An 18,214-nucleotide genomic window follows, 5' to 3' on the forward strand; every position below is an offset into this window, starting at 1 on the left:
GGGGAGGGAGGGGAAAAATGAGGACCTAATGTCGGGGGCTTAAGTGGAGAGGAAATGCTTTGAGAATGATGAGGGCAATGAATGTACAAATGTGCTTTACGCAATTGATGTATGTATGGATTGTGATAAGAGTTGTATGAGCCTCTAATAAAACGATTAAAAAAATTTTAAAAAAACAGTAAGAAACATCAGACATCACATTAAACTATAACCTACTAGCACATTTCCATTAAAAAACAAAACAAAACAAAAAAAACCTGTTACTTGAAAAGTCTCTTTAAAAAAGAGAGAGAAACTAGAAAGTCAAAGACGGGTGGCTAGAGTTGGGAGAACACTCATAGCAAGGGCAATGTTTTAAACGTGTTGTTATTTAATTCTCACAGTAACCTGTGCAGCAAGTGCTGTAATTATTCTCATTTCCAATGTGAAGCAATGGAGACTTTGGGAAGCTCAGTGACTTGTTCGGTCATGTACCCAGTGGGCTTCATGACCTCTGGACCAGTTCTCTGATTGCCATTTCCCTCTCTTCTTACTGAGATTGTTAAATAACGCCAATCGTGTAATTTTTATTCCGTTTTACTTCCCACCAGGTGAGGGTGCACACATGGAGTTCCTTGAAGCCTTTGTGTTCTCGTGTGACTGAACATTTTGCCCTTAAATCAGGGAAGGCCACTCTCATCTACAAAGAGCCGGTACCGTCGTTGCTGAAGAGATGTGGGAATTGCATTCGGCAAAGCTGTGTGGTGTCCTTTGACCTTTCAGCTGGCAGCCAGCGCTTGAGCCCAACCAACTACCACTTCCTGTCCTCACCCAAGGAGGCCGTGGGGCTCCAGCGGGCACACATCACAGTAAGTAAGCCACGTTCTGTAGGTCCCTGGGGCTTCACAGGGCAAGCCCAGGGGATCTCGCTCCTCGGGACTTTCCCATTGATCGTAAGCCCGCCCGAGGGGTGGCGACCACCGAGCCCTGCACCGCTGGAGGCAAAGACCAAATGGTTTGGCTTCGCCTTTCACAGTTGTCAACGCGTTGGGTTCTTGCCATATCTGCTGCCCATCACGCTCCCTGGAGGGGATGGCGCGGTGACAGGAGTGCTCACGGTCTGATTGTCCCTCTGCCACCGTCCTGGTGCCCTCCTAGGTGCTTTGCGGCCTCTGCTCTGAGCTTCACATTAGCCCTGCAGTGGGCTGGTCTCCCTCCATGTGACCAGGCAGCAGCGGTTAGAGAGGTAAAGGAATGCACTCCGGAAGCATCGGAGGCCCGGTGGAAGCAATCTAATTCTGAGCTCTCAAGTACAGTCTATTAATATTCACTCTACTCCCTTTGATTTATTGCTTCCAAGTAGCTTAATCACCAGATCGCTTTATAATTGCCAAGAACAAAGTGGGACGATCCGGACATATTGTTATAAACATTGTGCAGCTGGAGGATTTGAAATCTGTCTAGCTGATTGAAAACCGTTCCCTCCACCCCTTCCTCCCTTCGTATAGTAATTGAGACTATTTTTCTAGAAGATTTCATTCTCTGTTTTCTGGGAATTATTAATGTGTCTGACATCTTTTCTTCAATGGGAAGCCTTAAGAAAGGATTTTCCCATTCACTCTAAAAATAAAAACACAACCTCCGCCACCAAGGCGATTCCAGCTCCTTGCGACCCTGCAGGACAGGGTCAAGCTGCCCCTGTGCGCTTCTCATTGTCTCCATCTTCATGGAAGCAGAGAGCCTCATCTTTCTTCCGCAGAGCGCTGGCGGCTTCCAACCGCTGACTTTGCACTTAGCAGGCAATGTGGGCCCATCCTGCCACCTGAGTGTCTTGCTTGACCAAGTCATATAAAAATGCCCCACCCCGGGGTATGATTTGCAAGCTAAAATCCCAAGGCCTAGTCATTGAAAGGTTTTTGTATGCTAATCATGAAACATTCACATTGCTTCTCCGTGATCCATTGCAAGTGATGCTGAACGCCTGTGAGGGCAATCACAGCTACTGACCGTCTTTCCAGAAAAGCAAATATGTGATAGGGCTTCAAAGAAGTCATGCAAAGATTCCATTATCTTTCAATTACAGTTCTCCACACACTTTTTGAAGCCCACGATATATATAAATAAAACAAAATCCCACTGATGTTCAGCTGCTTCAGATTCGTGGTAAGCCCGCTGTTAAGAGCGGGGAGAGCGGAGACCCATAGGGTTCTCGTGGCTGGGGCTGCCAGGCCTTCTGTGCCACCACTGGATGGGCCTGAGCTTCCAACTGTGCGTCCTAAAGCACCAACTATTTGTACCACCCAGGGCCTACACCCCCCCCTGTCTGTGTGTGTACATACACACGCATAACACATTTGCAGTCTATCGTCTTGTGATTTTCAAAAAGACATGGTTTTCCTTTTGATACCTAGGTCCTCATTACCTTTAGATACAGGAGCAGGAGCGAAGTGGGGCTTCGTTCTTTGTCCTGTGCCACCTGAGCTTCAGTGACACTTGCCTTCCTGCAGGGAGCTAATCTTGGGGATAACAGTCTTGCTGATGGTGTTCTTAGTGCCTGTCAGTTGATTCAGACTCATCGTCACCTTAGAGCAAGAGAAGGCAACAGAGCCTGGCCGTGTGCCGGGCTCACCACACAGGGCCCTTCTGCAGGACTGGCGTCTCCTGGTGGCCTGTCCAAGGGACACTCGAGGAAGGGTCACCCTCTTCACTTCCGAGAAGCATTCGGCCCCACTCCTTCGAAGGCAGCTTTTTGGTCTGGCAGTCGATCTGTAGTGTGTTCAATATTCTAATATTTACTGAATATACTAAGGAGAGAAGAGTTTCAATACATTCAGATGTTATCAGTTTTTCTTTCATCTTCAGCTATCACATGCATATGAGCACATTTAAAATATCAGAACTTGGATGAGATCTTTACTTTTGAACACTTCCAAGAAGTCCTTTGCAGTAGGTTTATCTAGTGCCATCTGTTGTTTGAGTTCTTGACTACTATTTCCATGAACATTGACTGTGGATCCAAATTAGTGACATTATTGGCAACTTTAATCTCTTCTTGATGTTGTTTAGTGGTCTAGTTCTTGGGGGTTTTGTTTTCTTTCTATTGAGGTGCAATGCACACTGAAGGTTGTACTCGTTTGACCTCTCTCAATAGGTACTTAAGTTCTCTTGGCTTTCAGCAGGGAAGGGTGTGTCTTCTGTTTATCATCAGTCGTTACTGAGCCTTCCTCTATTCCTGATGCTCTCTTCTCCATCGAGTCCAGCTTCTGGATTGGTTGTTCAGCATACAGATTGAATAGTATAGTAAGAGAATCTCCATGCAAACTTTTCCTGATTTTAAACCACCATATATCATCTGTATCGGTTCCAACAACTGCCTCTTAGTCAGTATATAGGTTCCACACGAGCACAAGGAAGTATTCAAGAGTTTCTGTTCTTTGCGATGTTATACATAATTTAGTATGACCCACTCAGTGGAATGCTTTTGAATCATCATTAAAATAGAAGTCAACATTTTTCTAGTATTCTCTGCTTTCAGCCAAGATCCTTCTGACACCAGCGATGATATCTGACTTCACATCTTCTCAGGAACCTGGCTTGCAGTTCTGCCATTTGCCCATTGGTGCTCGGCTGCAACCGTTTCTTAATTATCTTCAGCAAAAGTCCTCTTGCATCTGACTTTAATATTGTTTAAAATTTCTACAATCTTTAGATCACATTTATTTGAAATGAGCACAAATATGAATCTCTTCCAACTGCTGACATTTTCCAAAGAGCTGTCTTCCTAATTTCTTGGCCTAGATGAGCAAGCACCTTCAGCACTGTATCCACTTGTTGCAACCCCTCAACTGGTGCCCTCCATCCCTGGAGCCAGGGACCCTGGAGGCATCGTGGTTACATGCTCAGCCGTAACAGAAAGGTTAGCAGTTTGAACTTACCAGCTGCTCCGTAGGAGAAAGATCTTGCAGGCTATTTCTCATAAGATTTCAGTCTTGGAAACCCTATGGGCAACTCTGCTCAGACCTATAGGGTCATTATGACTTAGAATCGACTGGGCAGCACTGTTTATTTTTTGTTTTTGTCAATGCCTTCATTGCAGCTTAGAATTCTTCCTTCAGTACCATGGATTCATGGTTATACGCTACTTCCTGGAATGGTTAAAAGTTGACCAATTTGGGAGGCACAGTAATGGTATCCCTTCCATCTCCTTGTGCTGTGTTCTGTATCATTCAGTATTTTGCCCACGGACTCCCTCAGTATTTGCACTTGAGGCTTGGGTTTTTTTCTTTTCACTTCTTTCAACTGGACAAATGCTGCACCTGTTCTTCCCTCTTGGGTTTCTCATTCCGTTTTGTTTCTTTGCACATTTTATTACACGACGTGGTCTTCTTGAACGGCCCTTGGAGCTTGTGTGCTCCGTTCCTTTACTTTATCCTCTTTCTTCCACTTCAACGACTCTGTGTTCAAGAACGAATTTACTAATGTCCCCTGACATCCCTTCCGGTCCTTTGGTCCTGTCTTTTAAATGATTCTTTCCTTTCTTCATGTATGATGCTCTTGATGGCATCCCCCAGCTGCTCTGGACTTTGGTCATGAGTGTTCTGTGTGTCAAGTCTGTTCGTGAGATTCTTTCCGAAAGCATGTGGGACATACACAGAGTTATATTTTGGCTTTCATGGGCTTGTTTTAATTCTCATCAGTTTCAACGTGACATTGCATTTGAGCAGCTGAGGGTCTGTTCTACAATTGGCCCATGGCCTTGTAGGAACTGATTATGTCGATCATCTCTCTACCCACAGATGTAGTCGATTTCATTCCTGTGAATTCAATCCCAAGGTCCATCTATAAATCCAAAATCAAACTCACTGCCCTCGAGCCAATGCGGACTCACAGTGACCCTATAGGACTGCTCTGTGGGTTTTTGAGACTGTCACTCTTTACAGGAGTAGAAAGTCTCATCTTTCTTCCTTGGAGTGTCTGGTGGTCTCCAACTGTTGACCTTGCAGCTTGCAGTCCAACTCGGAACCACTATGGCACCGGGCCCACTGAGAGGTGCTGCTTATGCTATTGGAAAAGGATATTTGCAACGAATAAATCACCACTCTTGCAAAGTTCTCTCTCTCTGTATTCAGGTCATTTCTATAATCAAGATCACATTTTCCAATTACTGGTCTCTCTTTTTAGTTTCCAACCTTTGCATTTCAACCACCAGTAATTGCAATGCATCTTGATAGCATGTTTGATAAATTTGATTAACATTTAATGTGGTCTAAGCACAGACCAGGCACGTGCTTGAACTCTCTCGAGAGGATTGCCAGAACTGTGTTTTCCCTGCATTCCTGGGCACAGAGCTCAGATATGACATGTCCAGTCTGAAGAAGGCAGTGACAGGTAGCACAATGTGAGTGTCCCTTCTGGACTTGGCCTTGCAGTGGCAGGGGCTGGGAATGTCCTGCTGACTTCCTAGTCAGACTGGTCTGACCATGTGAAGGTTTTGCCTGTCACCCCCTTAGAGTCTTCTTAGGAACAGTGTGTTGTGTGGGTCCGGAATTTGTGTGTTGTTCTTGGTGTCTGGCTTCAAATCTGACCCTATTTTAAGCTACTTAATATATTTTACTAAGTCTCTTTTGATTTTTTCCAAAGTAGTTTTTCTTGTAACTCAGAACCCCAGCTGATAGTCATAAAAGCGTGGAAGGGCTAGAGAGTTATGTATAACAAGCATCTGCCTTTGAATTTTGTCAAGTCACACCGAATGCAATGTAAGCCCCTACAGAGTAGCAGACACAAACGTTGAAGAGCCATACTGCAGGTCAAATGAATGGCTTTAAATACTAGGTTACACTCGACTCCCTGCTCAAGCTACAGCTGCGCTAGAATCAGCACTCCTATAGAGCTGCGCTTCCTCGCTCTGGGCACTTGCAAATTTGCTAATTGAGTGGAATGGAGCTTGCACGATTTAAACAGCCTTACTCTTTTTTGTTGAGTTGATATGGAATTGGCACAAGCTGAAAGTGCTAATAATGTGACTTGATTGTGTTCTGAGCTAAAAGGAGAGACCACTGATGGCAGAGCTGGTGTAAAAGCCTGGCTGGTGGCTTTCTAGCTTGCCAGAGCTTTCCAGAAGTCTGGAATGTAAGCACTGGGATTCGGCTCTGCTGCCAGGCCCGCGGATATCCTTAGAAAGTCGTTTAACCTGCCCAGACATTCTGCACAGATATTCTCCTCTTGAAGAATCGGTGAGAAAACCTTTAAAAGAAATGAAGCTTCACGCTGCATATGAAGTGTTCCCTGTAATAACTGGAGACTCCATATTTCTTGGGTTGGAGATGGCAATCTGGTAATTTTCCACCGCCTTAAATCATCTTCCCTGTCATTTTAAGTGTCTGAAACAGTGCCCAGGATGTGCAGCGAGTGCAGAGAATATATGACTTGCAGTTACAGACCGCCGTTGTACAAAATGCACTCCTTATTAGGCCTTAGGCCTGCACACAGGCTCTGCTGAAGACCAGATGCCATGCCTGCAGCCATGGGTCTCCTCGGGCTCCCGGTGACCCCAGCTGTTCCCCAGAGGAACCGCTCGCTCTCCAGGACTTTGAAGGCTATGACGTTTGGGAAACAGATTGGCAGGCTTTTCTTTGGTGGTGCTTCTGGGTAGGTTCGAACAGCCAATCTGTGGATCAGTCGTGGAGCCCCTAACCATTCAGGAGACCCACCTCTCTTCAACTCTCACTATCAGATAGGACAGAAGAGAACTGCCTCTTTGGGTGTGGGAAGGTATATATCTTTATGTATTCAGAAAGCCTCATCATTTGCACTCAGGGGAGCGGTGGTTTCAAACTGCTGAGCTTGTGGTTAGCAGCCCAATTTGTAACCCGCCCCTCACCCCCACCCCCCAGGGCTCCTTTTATCCCACCCAGAGACTGCAAAATGACTATAAAGGGTCAGTCAGCAAGGTGGTGCTATTGATCCTAGTAGCAAAGACTCAACTCTCGATACAGACTCCAGGTGATATGGTCACTTGACTTAGAGCCTAGAACCCAGAAGCTACCGCGATCCTTTAAGAATAAAGACCATCTTAAGAACCTGTTTTCCGAGGTACCTCAGGGAGGTTTGAACCTCCAGTCTTCGGGTAAGGTGTGAACTGCTTAACCATTGCCTCACCCCAGGGTGCCTAAATGTTCTGATGGTTCTTCTCAAAAGGTATGGCTCATCTGTCTTCCTTCAATTCCTCTTTCTTTTTCTTTCAGGCCCTCATCTCTCAGCACGGTGACACATTTGTTTTTCATCTGGAGACCTCCGCGGTGGCTCTCTTTGTTTGGCTGGATGTGGGCAGCATCCCAGGGAGGTTTAGTGACAATGGCTTCCTCATGACTGGGAAGACAAGGACTATCGCATTTTACCCTTGGAAACCCACCAACAAGAGTGAATTGGAAAAATCTCTTCATGTGACTTCCTTGACCGATATTTACTGATCAGATTTACAGATTGGATTTTCAGTGGACACTGCGCCCAGGGTGGGCGGTGGGGGAGAAGCATTTCTAACGCCCTGGCTGGAGAGGAAGGCAACCAGAGAGCACCTGAAGAAGCAGAGACATGGGTTTGAGTGAGTAGTCATTTCTGGATGAAGTCACACTTTCAGGGCAAACTGTTCACTCTGGCGGTGTCCTCAAACCAAGTGTGCAGTAAAGCCTCAAGTTTAGGAGCAGTTGGTTTGTGGAAGACCGAGGGCCACAATTGGAATTCAGGTTCCATTTGAGCCTACTTCCTCAATGCCCCTGACTCCTGGACCACCAATGCGTCTCCCACAAAGCCCAGAAAGACCAAGAAGAGGCAGCTTGCTTCAGGAAGAGTAGATTATAGCTGGTTTACAGAAAGGGGCGTACACAAAGCACTACTAGAATTTGCCTGAGCATTTCCTTTTGAGTAAAAAAGACATTTAGATAAAGGGCAATTAATCACCACTCTTTTTTCTTTTGGATGATGAGAGCAATGAAGATCTCTTGACTATTGTTACTGAACATTTGTACCAATGATTATTCAAAAACCAACTCTGTGATTCAGTGGTTTCTTTGAGCAAATCTCGCGTTAGGTGACGGATTGACTTGTCATTTGTATATGTGCTGTTGATTTTGTGATGAGTGTTCTTCTGACTTAGAAGGATGTTGTTCTGATGACATGACCTGCCCTTTCCCATTTTGTTTTTCCTTTGCTTCCTATGCCGAATAAAAGTCCGCTCTTCATTTTTGTAACTTTGCGGTGATTTCCCCATAGGACAGGCTGCACCTAGGCCTTCGTTTTTTTTTTAAAGATCATTTTATTGGGGGATCTTACAACAATCCATACATCAATTGTATCAATCATATTTGTACATATGTTGTCATCGTTATTTTCTAAACATTTATATTCTATTTGAACTCTTAGTATCAGCTCCTCTTTTTACGCCCCCCCCCCAGTGACCCTTTGATAAAGTATAAATTATTATTAAATTCATAACTTACACCAACCTCTGTGTCCCTTCCCCCACGGTTTCTTTCCCCCGCCTCTCCTCACGTTCCCCCTTCCCCCCTGGTATTGATACTTCCATTTCTGTTTCCGAGGGGTTCATCTGACCTGGATTCCCAGTGTCCTCGGCTCTTCTGGACAGGCGTTCTTAGCACAAGGCCCAGGGCTGTGTTTCAGCCCTTCGTCTGACAGCACATTAGTGTCCTGTGAATCCAGTTACAACCAGACAGCCTCTTCCTATCCAGAAAAGGAAGTCCACCCTGAGCACCCCTTGTGGAGGCACAGGAAATGTTACCAGTGCCATCTCTTATGGGCTTACATGGCGAGAGTTTAGCATTCTTTAGGCTCCTGGTAGTCAGTTTTGAGAAATAATGAATAATCAAATATCCTGATGAAATCGCATCTCACAGGTAGCACAGAGAGAGATGGGTTGGTGGATGCCATCGGAGGACAGTTTCTGGGGTTGATTGTTGCCATTTGGTTACTTTGGGTAGAAGGATTATTTTCTTAGGTATGTGTTTTTAATAAAATATTGTTTGAACTATCATAATTTTTTTCAAGGCTCGCTGAATGATTCTTCGAAAAGAAGCTCACGTGGAAACGGAGGCTCCAGTAGAGTTGGGATTGACTCGATGGCAGTGAGTTGGGTATTTGGTTTATGGGAACCTGAGAATTTCATGGGTGTCCTGACATCGCTATGCACCCAGGATTGTGCGTGGGCCTCAGATTCAAAGAAATGCAACACCTTTTCCGATTCGAAGGGTGTGAGTTGGTTTTGACTTGTTGACTTGGCAGCAGAGCGAGGTTCCCTTTATCCTGAGTTTACATCATCTTATTTACATTGGTCAATTACAAATTGCTGTACACCATCTTTTACTCCACAGTGTACCATTTATAAAATTACATGGATAATAAAACCCAAACCAAACTCACTGCCCTCGAGCCAATGCCAACTCCTAGCAACCCTGTAAAACAGGGTAGAACTGGCCCTGTGAGTTCCTGAGACTGACTCTTACCAGGAGGAGGAAGCCCCTTGTCTCTCCTGCCGAGCAGCGGGTGCTTTCAAAGCATCTGGGTAAAATGTTAACAGTAGAGATGAGGCTAAAGGCATTGTGCTGGAAGGAAAAGGGTCTTACATGCCAACATATTCTATAGGGATCCTTTTATTAAGTCTTCAAACAGGACAAAGACAATTATCCCGGATGCGGGATACCCTCTGCATGTACCCAGAACAGAGGCTGATCGACTATGCTGACTGAAAGCCAGGTGTTCATCATATAGGAGAGAGAACAAGGATCATTATGACAAGCATATGATTGGTGGCGGGTCCATTCCTTACTGTCACAGGTGGGAGTACCAAGTGGGAAAGGGCCAACATTCATTTTAGGGCTTGAACCACTTTCAACTGGTGGTCAAGCTGTGATTTATGATCATGTGGTCCTGAGTCATAGCTACAAGATGAGATTAGAACCCCCAGCCCCCAACTTGCATCACGGTGGTTACTTTCAGTAAATTCCATGGCAAGTTACCTAGTTCTTTGTGAACATCTTTCTGAATACTAGTTAATTTACTTTCAATTACATGCTTCCTGAGGCCAAACTGCCCTTCCTTGAGCTTGCCCCAGACTCTGTGTCTAAAGCAGAGCTACATTGCTAGTTAAATGGTCATCAAGCACTGGGGAAGTCATACAGCAAAACCAAACTCCTGTGGTGTTTGAACTGAAGCCAATAAATACTCCAAATGGAGTTAGGGTCTCAGCTATCGACTGCAGCTCTTTCCAAACCAAGCAGTTAAGCTCTAAGGCCGCATACAGGAATTCTTCTAGAACTCTAGGATTGTTTTTTGTTCTTGCTACTCTTTTGTAATCTTGAAATTATATCAAAATTAAAAAGCAAGACAACGTGCATCAGCAATTTTGTACTCCATCTGTGCTTCTCCAGCTAGTCTATAAACGGGTGCGGTGCCCCTATAATGTAGGGAGCATATGTTTCTGTTGAGTTTGGGCTCAGTCCTTCTATTTGTACAACTGAGAGAGCTTAGAGAATCTAGACCAAGTCATTGGGGATTTCCTCTGGAAAGAATCGCTTGGAAGGTATGGATCAGGGATGAGTTTTTACTTTGAAAATTGAGGGTTATTAGATAATGGTCCTAGTTTTGAAATTGAGGAGCATTGTAGGATAATGTTTCAGTGACTGTGCAAAGAGCAGAAATGCAGACCAATAATTCTTCAATATTGAAGAATTTCCTCAGTTTATGCTCTTTTAAGATAAACACATTTCTTTCAAAAAGTCTTAGGAAAAGGCCTGGACTTAGAAGATGTTTGCTGGATAAATATTATACCATTTCCTTGTAACTTTGAAAAATCCTATTGATGACAATGTTGCCTGGGGCGGGGTGCAGAGAAAAGACTCCTCTTCTTTAAAACGGCACAATCTGTAAAGGTGAGCCCTCTGTGAGGCCTGCTTCAAGTTGGTTGGCCAGATTGTAAATTAATTCTGTTCTTAAACCAGTTGCATTTGAGTCTCGTTCAACTCCTGGTGATCCAATGTGAGTCGAGTAGAACTGTGCTCCAGAGGGGGTTCAGGGACTGGTTGTTCAGAAAGAGATCCCCAGGCCTTCTTCAAATGTGTTCCTGGGTGGGCTCGAACTGCCAACTTTTCTATAGCTGATCGAACAAGACCCAGATTTGGCCCCTGTTGCCTTTGTAAACTTCATCTTGTTACTTAACCATGAGCCTTGGCGGTGCAGTGGATTATGCATTGGACTGCTTACCAAAAGGTCAGCAGTTTGAGCCCACTAGCTGCTCTGAGGGACAAAGAAGCTATCTATCGCGGTAAAGCCCTACAGTGTTGGAAACCCACACCGCCAGCCCACTCTCTCAGCGGGCTGGTACAAGCTGGGGTTGACTCAATGGCAGTGAGTGGTTTTGGGGGGGAGCTCATTCATTTTTGTTTTCAGGGAAAATGGGACTAGCAATGCCCACTTTGAAAAGCTTGCTTTGAGGATAATTCACCTCTAGAGCTTTGGCCCTTAGTAAACCAACAGTCAAACCCGTTCCTGGGGAGTCTATTCTGACTCACATGAACCCGGCGGGTGGCAGAGAACTGCCCCGAGGGTTTCCGAGACGACTCTTTACAGGAGATCATTTCATTGTTCTCAAGTGGAGCATCTGGTGCGTTTGCACTGTCAGCCGTGCACTTAGTGGCCGAGCACTCTCTTCCTTGTCCCTCTCAGCATCCGTGGTGCGGAGCAAGCACTCTGTCCAGTGGAAGCTCCAGCTCGGCTCTGAGCTGGAGTCCTGGACTGGGCAGAGCTTCAGCCATACTTTCTGAACTCATTGCCATCGGGTCAATTCTAACGGATAACAACCCTTTAGGGCACCGCCTTGTGGGCTTCTGAGCCTGGAAACCTTTTGGGGAATTGAAAGCCTCATCTTTCTCCGGCAGAGCAGCTGGTGCTGTCGAACTGCAGACCTTGCTGCTAGCAGCCTAACACATAACACAACTACGACACCATCAGGGCTCCTCTGAGCCACACTTACCCCAGGGTTCAAATCCAAGCCCTGAGGTTTATTAGCTCTGTGACCTTGGGAAACAACTTGACCATTCTCAACTTTGATTCCCTTACCTAAAAAAGAGAGATGCTCTCTCACCTTGAAGGGTAGCCGTGAGGACGCACACATGCACACACACACAATGCTAAGTAAAAGTGTTTCTTCTTTTTTTCTGACGTGCTCATTATCAAGCAACTACTGCAATAGTAACAATGAAGAAAATATGAGAAATTTTGTTTTAAATATGGGGAAAAGAATTTGTAAAGAACAAATATTAATGAACGGACATAACTGTATCTTGACATGAATTTATAAGAGTAATGTGCTGTATTCATGCTGTTTCTGTAAGAAAATTGTGTTCTAGGGGGGAAAGGCTCCCTGTCCGGACATCTGACCATGCTCAGTAGCTGTTCAGCATCACAGTAACATGCAAACTGCCACCGTATGACAAAGGGACAGACAGTGGTGGATTGACACAGTGGCTGCAACACTGGTCTTAAACTTAAAAACAGCAGTGAGGATGGCATAGGGCTTCGTTCTGTTTTACATAAGCTTGTTATGCGTTGACTGACAGCACTAATAACAATTTATAGTTAGGGACTTGTAAGGCTTAAACAGGACAAGGGCAAGGGCGAATCATCTAGATGAGGGAAACGATTAGCATGAAGCCACACCGGTGTCCAAGGCATTCACATCCATGGCATTAAGTATGCTCATCAACGCTGAGTCAATTCTGACTCACAGCGACCCCAGAGGGCAGAGTAGAATTGTTCTTGTGGCTTTGCAAGACACTAAATCTTTGTGGGAGTCGAAAGCCTCTTCTTTCAGGAGCAGCTGGTGGATTCAAACTGCTGACCTTGCTGTTAGCAGCCCAACGTATAACAGCCCAACGTATAACCACCGTACCACTAGAGCGCTTAGAGCTAAGTGCAGATAATGGAACACACAGGAAATCATAATTGATAGCAGATTCCTTACTGTCAAAGGTGGGACGACAGGAGAGGGAGGAACATCACTGGACACAACTGTAGGTTAGAAAAACTTACAGAATTAGACCTGGGCCCTTTGATCACATGGCTACTTGATAGTAGGGGTATGACTCATGACAATGTGGCCTTGAGTCACAGTCTGGTATCTCAGCTCCAGAAGACATGAGAAGGCAGTGGCTTGGGCTGGCCAGGAAGTTGATGTAAACTATTTTCAAATACCCTCTGCCTGAGGGCGAAGATGCCACACAGCTGGCTCCTAGTTGGAAGAACCCTCACGGGAGCCTGGACTGAAGAGGACTCCGAGGAGAGGCAGGCGTCCCGCAGCAATCAGCAGCCTACCCAAGCCCAGGGTTTTCGAATGTAAGCGTGAATACAAAAGCAATAGCTGAGATTTTCTTGCCAAGTCCATTCTTCCTGGGCAGCTCTGTGGTGGGCCAATTCTACACGTTTTCATAGTCCAGTCTGATGTATACTGACTCCAGGCTTGGGTTCCGAGAAGGCTCTTCTGTAATCAGTTGTGGTGAGTGTGTCAGAAGACGTCCTGCTGCTGTGCGTCAGAGCACATTCTAGAGGCAGTTGGTCGAGAAACAATTCGTTACAGGGTTATTGATGTATTTTCTCCCTTCAGAACAGAAAGGACAATCAAAACAGTATTTTTTTCTTTCACATTCACTATAACTCTTTTTATCCTTTCTCTTTATTCTTCCTCACCCCCCTTCTTGACTTTTCATTGTAAGGCATTTCCAAACCATGGCAAGTCACTTGGTAAACAAAGAGGAGTCCTTTGTTCTCCAATGGAATGAAGGAGAACTGGAGTACAGGAGAAATACTGGTATGTTTGCCAAATACTTCTAACATAACAAAGAGCCAAGACAAAGACAATTCTCATGGGCTACCTCTGGCTCTCAGATATGAAACTTAGTCCCCAACTTGGTCAGAGTTATGGGGAAAAACAAGTAGATGCTGTTTGTGTGTGAAATTTAAAGCATTTGAAATATTACCAGAATCTCCTTTGATTGGGAGTGTAATTTTATCAATTCAATAAACACAAGGAATTAGAAGGGATAGAAAAGGTGTTTCTTAATATGCCCAAGTGAATGGAAGAATTTTTGTTTTCTGAATGATTTATGAGAGGAAGGAAAGAGTGATGTGCAAAACCATAAAAGTAAAAACAATATTAAAAACAGTTATATTCTGACCCCAAAGGTTGTAAAGGGTAAAAATTCATTCATTCATTTACCAAGTGTTTTTGGTGGGCTGCTCAGAGCAGGCATTACCCTGCTGCTGAGAGTGTTGTAAAAAAAGCAAGACAAGTCTCTCTTCTGATGGCCTCTCGGCTGTGAGGGAGCTGGACAATAAAGAGGTAAAAAATGTTAGCTAGTGAGAAATCCTGTCTTGCAGGCAAGCAGCATGGCAGGTAGCCATTGCTGCCCTTGTTGGGCTTTATTGCCACAAAGCAGAGGGCAGACGAGCCTCCAGCCTTCTTTACCTCTTCTGACAACAAGTGCCCTCTACTTCTGTGCTGGGCTCTAGAACACATTGCGATGCAGAGTGCACAGATCACAGTCACATGTATGGGGTTTCATTAGTGAGGTTCACAGGTCACCACAAGTCAGGCTCACTAAACAGTCAGGATGTCGTCATTGCTCCACAGCGGCGCCTCTCGTCAGCCAGTAGCTCTGGTGCTCTGTGGTCCTCAGCCTCTCGGCCTTCTGTCTCTGGGCCAGGCAGCCTGCCTGCTGCTCTACCTCCCAGTCGTATAGTTTCGGCGCGGCTCTTCTGCTCTGTCTCATGGTCTCCTTGCTACAAACTCTGGACTTGGCCTGGCCCCTTTGCTCTGTCCATTGGTCTCTGGGCTGCATCCTCTGGTGTGTGGTTTTGGCTTCCACCACTTCAGCCGGAGATCTCAAACTCGCTCCACTGGTGGCTATTCTCCCGATGTGCTTGCTTCTGAGATGGATGTTATACACAGAAGAGTATGTTGCATGGAAATGTGGCTTTTGTCTTTCAGCAAACCATAGCCCCATGGAAACCAAGGGCATGACTTGATTCACATCCCCTGCTGAGGTCAAGACTTAATCTCGCCTGAATCCTATCCATTAGCATAGCGGAGTATTCCCTCCAATATGGGACTATAGCCACAGGCACAGCAGCCAGAATGATAAGACATCACATTAAGAAATCAGGGTTAAAAGGGCCACATTGATTGGCTGCGTCTCACATATAATTACTACCAGTGATGGCAGAGCATTAGACATAGACATTGCCATGGAGCCAATTATGACACAAGGGCACATAGTTTAACGTTTTAGAACATTTCTTTGAAAGTTAATGATTTAAAAATTATAAGTTTTTTGCTTTTCTTTCTTTTTCTTTTAAATTAAATACTTCTATTCGGGGCTCTTACATCTCTTCTCACAATCCATAAATCCATCCATGTGCCAAGCATATTTGTACATATGTTGCCAACATCATTTTCAAAGCATTTTCTTTCTATTTGAGCCCTTGATATTAGCTCCTCATTTCTACCCCTCCCTCCCCAACCCGCCCTCCCTCATAAACCCTTGATAAATTATAGATTATTATTTTCATATCTTACATCGTCCTCTGTCGCCCTTCACCCACTTCCCTGTTGTTCATCCTCATGGGAGGGAGTTATATGTCGATATTGTGATTGGTTCCCCTTTTCTTCCCCCCCCTTCCCATTCCCCTCCTGGTATCTCTGTTCTCATTGTTGGTCCTGAGAGGTTTATCTGTCCTGGATTTTTTGTGTTGCGGGCTCTTTTCTGTAGCAGTGTATATGTTCTGGTCTAGACAGATTTGGAAGATAGAATTGAGGTCATGATAGTGGGTGGAGTGGGGAGGAAGCATTAAAGAACTAGAGGAAAGTTGTATGTTTTATTGGTGCTATACTGTATCCTGAATGGCTCATCTCTTCCTTGTGACCCTTCTGTAAGGGGATGTCCAATTGTCTACAGATGGGCTTTGGGTCTCCACATCGCCCACCTCGCCCCAATTCACATTGGTATGATTTTTGTTCTGGGTCTTTGATGCCTGATACTTGATCCCATCTACACCTCATGATTACAGAGGCCGGTGTGCTTCTTCCATGTAGGCTTTGTTGCTTCCCTGGTAGATGGTCACTTGTTTAACATCAAACCCTTAGGCCCCAGACACTCTATCTTTTGATAGCCAGGCACCATTGAGTACAAAATCTTTGAAGACCTTCCTCATACCAGGAAGATCAGCCGGTCATTGGGGCTGCTCTGAGTTTGTAATCAAAAAGTTGAGGAAGGGCTGACCTGCTAAGACATTTTTAAACCTTGAATAGAAACTGGGTTTTGCAAACACAAGGGCCTTGAATCAGTGCTTCATTCGTGGGTTACCGAATTCTGTAAGAAATACTGAAAGGAAAAATTAGGCCTGTTTAAAAATTTTCAACAACACATTAATATTTGTTTGAACCCAATGGCTTTATTTAGCAATTCATGAATTGAGGGACATCTTGTTTGGAAGGCTGACTAGAGAGTTCCAAAAAATCAGTGAGAGAAACCAACTTTATGTAGGCTGGTTATAGAAGAGCAGAGAAGTGACACTGGATAAAAGTGATTGGTTAATTCGACATGACTTTCTGTATATGGAGAAGCCCCGGTGGTGTCGTAGTGCTTATGAGTTAGGCTACTAACTGAAAGGTCAGAAGTTCAAAACCACCAGTCACTCCACGAGAGAAAGGTGGGGCTTTCTATTTCCATAAAGCGTTACCGTTTTAGAAACGTACAGTGCAGTTTTATCCTGCTCTTTAGGATTGCTATGAGCTGACATCCACTAAATGCCAGTGAGTTTGAAAGTTTCCCTAGATGGTATCTTGGGAACTTGTGTAACTAGGCCACATACTACAGTGGAGGTGACAAGCATAGGTTGTTTAAGGTAGATTTTGGTGTCTGAGAAAGTTGAACATGTACAAGAAATAAAAACTAAGTTAGGCTTTGGTTTGCTGAGTTGAGCCTTAGCATGAGGGATTCCATGTTTGGTCTATCATAGCCAGGTCAACAACTACGTAGATTAAGTCTCAGCTGTTGACCTGGAACAACTGAGCACTCCATGTCATGTGTCATGACATACTACACAAGTGAGTGGGTACACAAGATCACAGCAGCCCAGCTACATAGAATCCTCAGGAAAGGGAACTTTCAGATGCATGGAAATTTCTACTTGAGAATTAATGTTCATTCTTTTCTCTTCAAGGGTAAGTCAAAAAGTATTACTACTAGGGTCTCAGTTTTTCATGCACAGGTTTATTCAAAACTAAACATGTTTAAACATGTGCCTTCAATCAGTGGGACTACGATGAGGCTGTCTACTCCTTAGAGATTCGAAGTTTCAGAAACCCAAAGGGGTAGTCACTCTGAGTTGGAATCTACCAGATGGTTGTGGGTTGCAGTGAATGACTGCAGGAAAGTTCTCAGTAAGATGTGTGTCTTAGTCTCATTGTTGTTGCTGCTGCTGTTGTTAGGTGCCACTGAGTTGTTTCTGACCCATAGCAATTGTGTTAGGCAGAGTTCTCTAGAGAAACAAAACTAGGACACTTATGAGTATACATACATACATACATACACACACACACACATATGAATAGAGAAATACAGCACGAAGGAATATAACAGCTAATTCGTTCACACAGCAGTACAGAGGGCTTAGTTCAACTCACTTCCGTGGAACAGTTAATATACTGGAAATCCTTCAACTCACAAGGGCTTCTAGATCCAAACACAAGGAAGCAGACAGCTGAGTCTTCCCTGGGGCGATGCAGGCTGTCCAGTCACAGGCAGCAAACAGCAGGTGTGTCGCCAACAGTCAGGAGCTCAGGAGCTTAATGAGGCAGGTCCAGATGGGATATCAAACTTAAGCACTGCAAGATGCAGGATCCACCAGCCACAAGCTCAAGTGATGTATACACCAGCAGCATGTGAAGCAGGTCTTGAAGGAACCTCAAGCTCTAGCAACATAATCCACAGGTTGGCTGTCCCACAGGTAGTGTAACTCACAAATTGAGGCAGAGAAGTAGCTAAAGCAGATGTACACTGATTCAATCACCAGAGAGCAAGAGAGAGAGGGGCGGGCCCTGCTGAGCCATTTATCTCTTTGCCCTCAAATCAAACTGACCTTATTAATCCCACATGTTCCTATTGGTCAG

The 18,214-nt window shown here is 44.8% G+C and overlaps 1 protein-coding gene across 1 annotated transcript in view; it reads left to right on the forward strand.

The window, feature by feature from the left end:
• MANBA (mannosidase beta) overlaps nt 1-8,216 on the forward strand; it is a 159,075-nt gene extending 150,859 nt beyond the window's left edge. The window contains exons 16-17 of the mRNA XM_004703287.2: nt 591-848; nt 7,224-8,216. Coding sequence (XP_004703344.1) covers nt 591-848; nt 7,224-7,448 — 483 coding nt within the window. The 3' untranslated portion in view covers nt 7,449-8,216. The remainder of the gene's footprint in view (nt 1-590; nt 849-7,223) is intronic.
• The last annotated feature ends 9,998 nt before the right edge of the window (nt 8,217-18,214 follow it).

The sequence above is a fragment of the Echinops telfairi genome, unplaced genomic scaffold (assembly GCF_000313985.2).
Source record: "Echinops telfairi isolate 266 unplaced genomic scaffold, ASM31398v2 ScPeMD7_7468;HRSCAF=8506_0, whole genome shotgun sequence".
Lineage (NCBI taxonomy): Eukaryota > Metazoa > Chordata > Mammalia > Afrosoricida > Tenrecidae > Echinops > Echinops telfairi.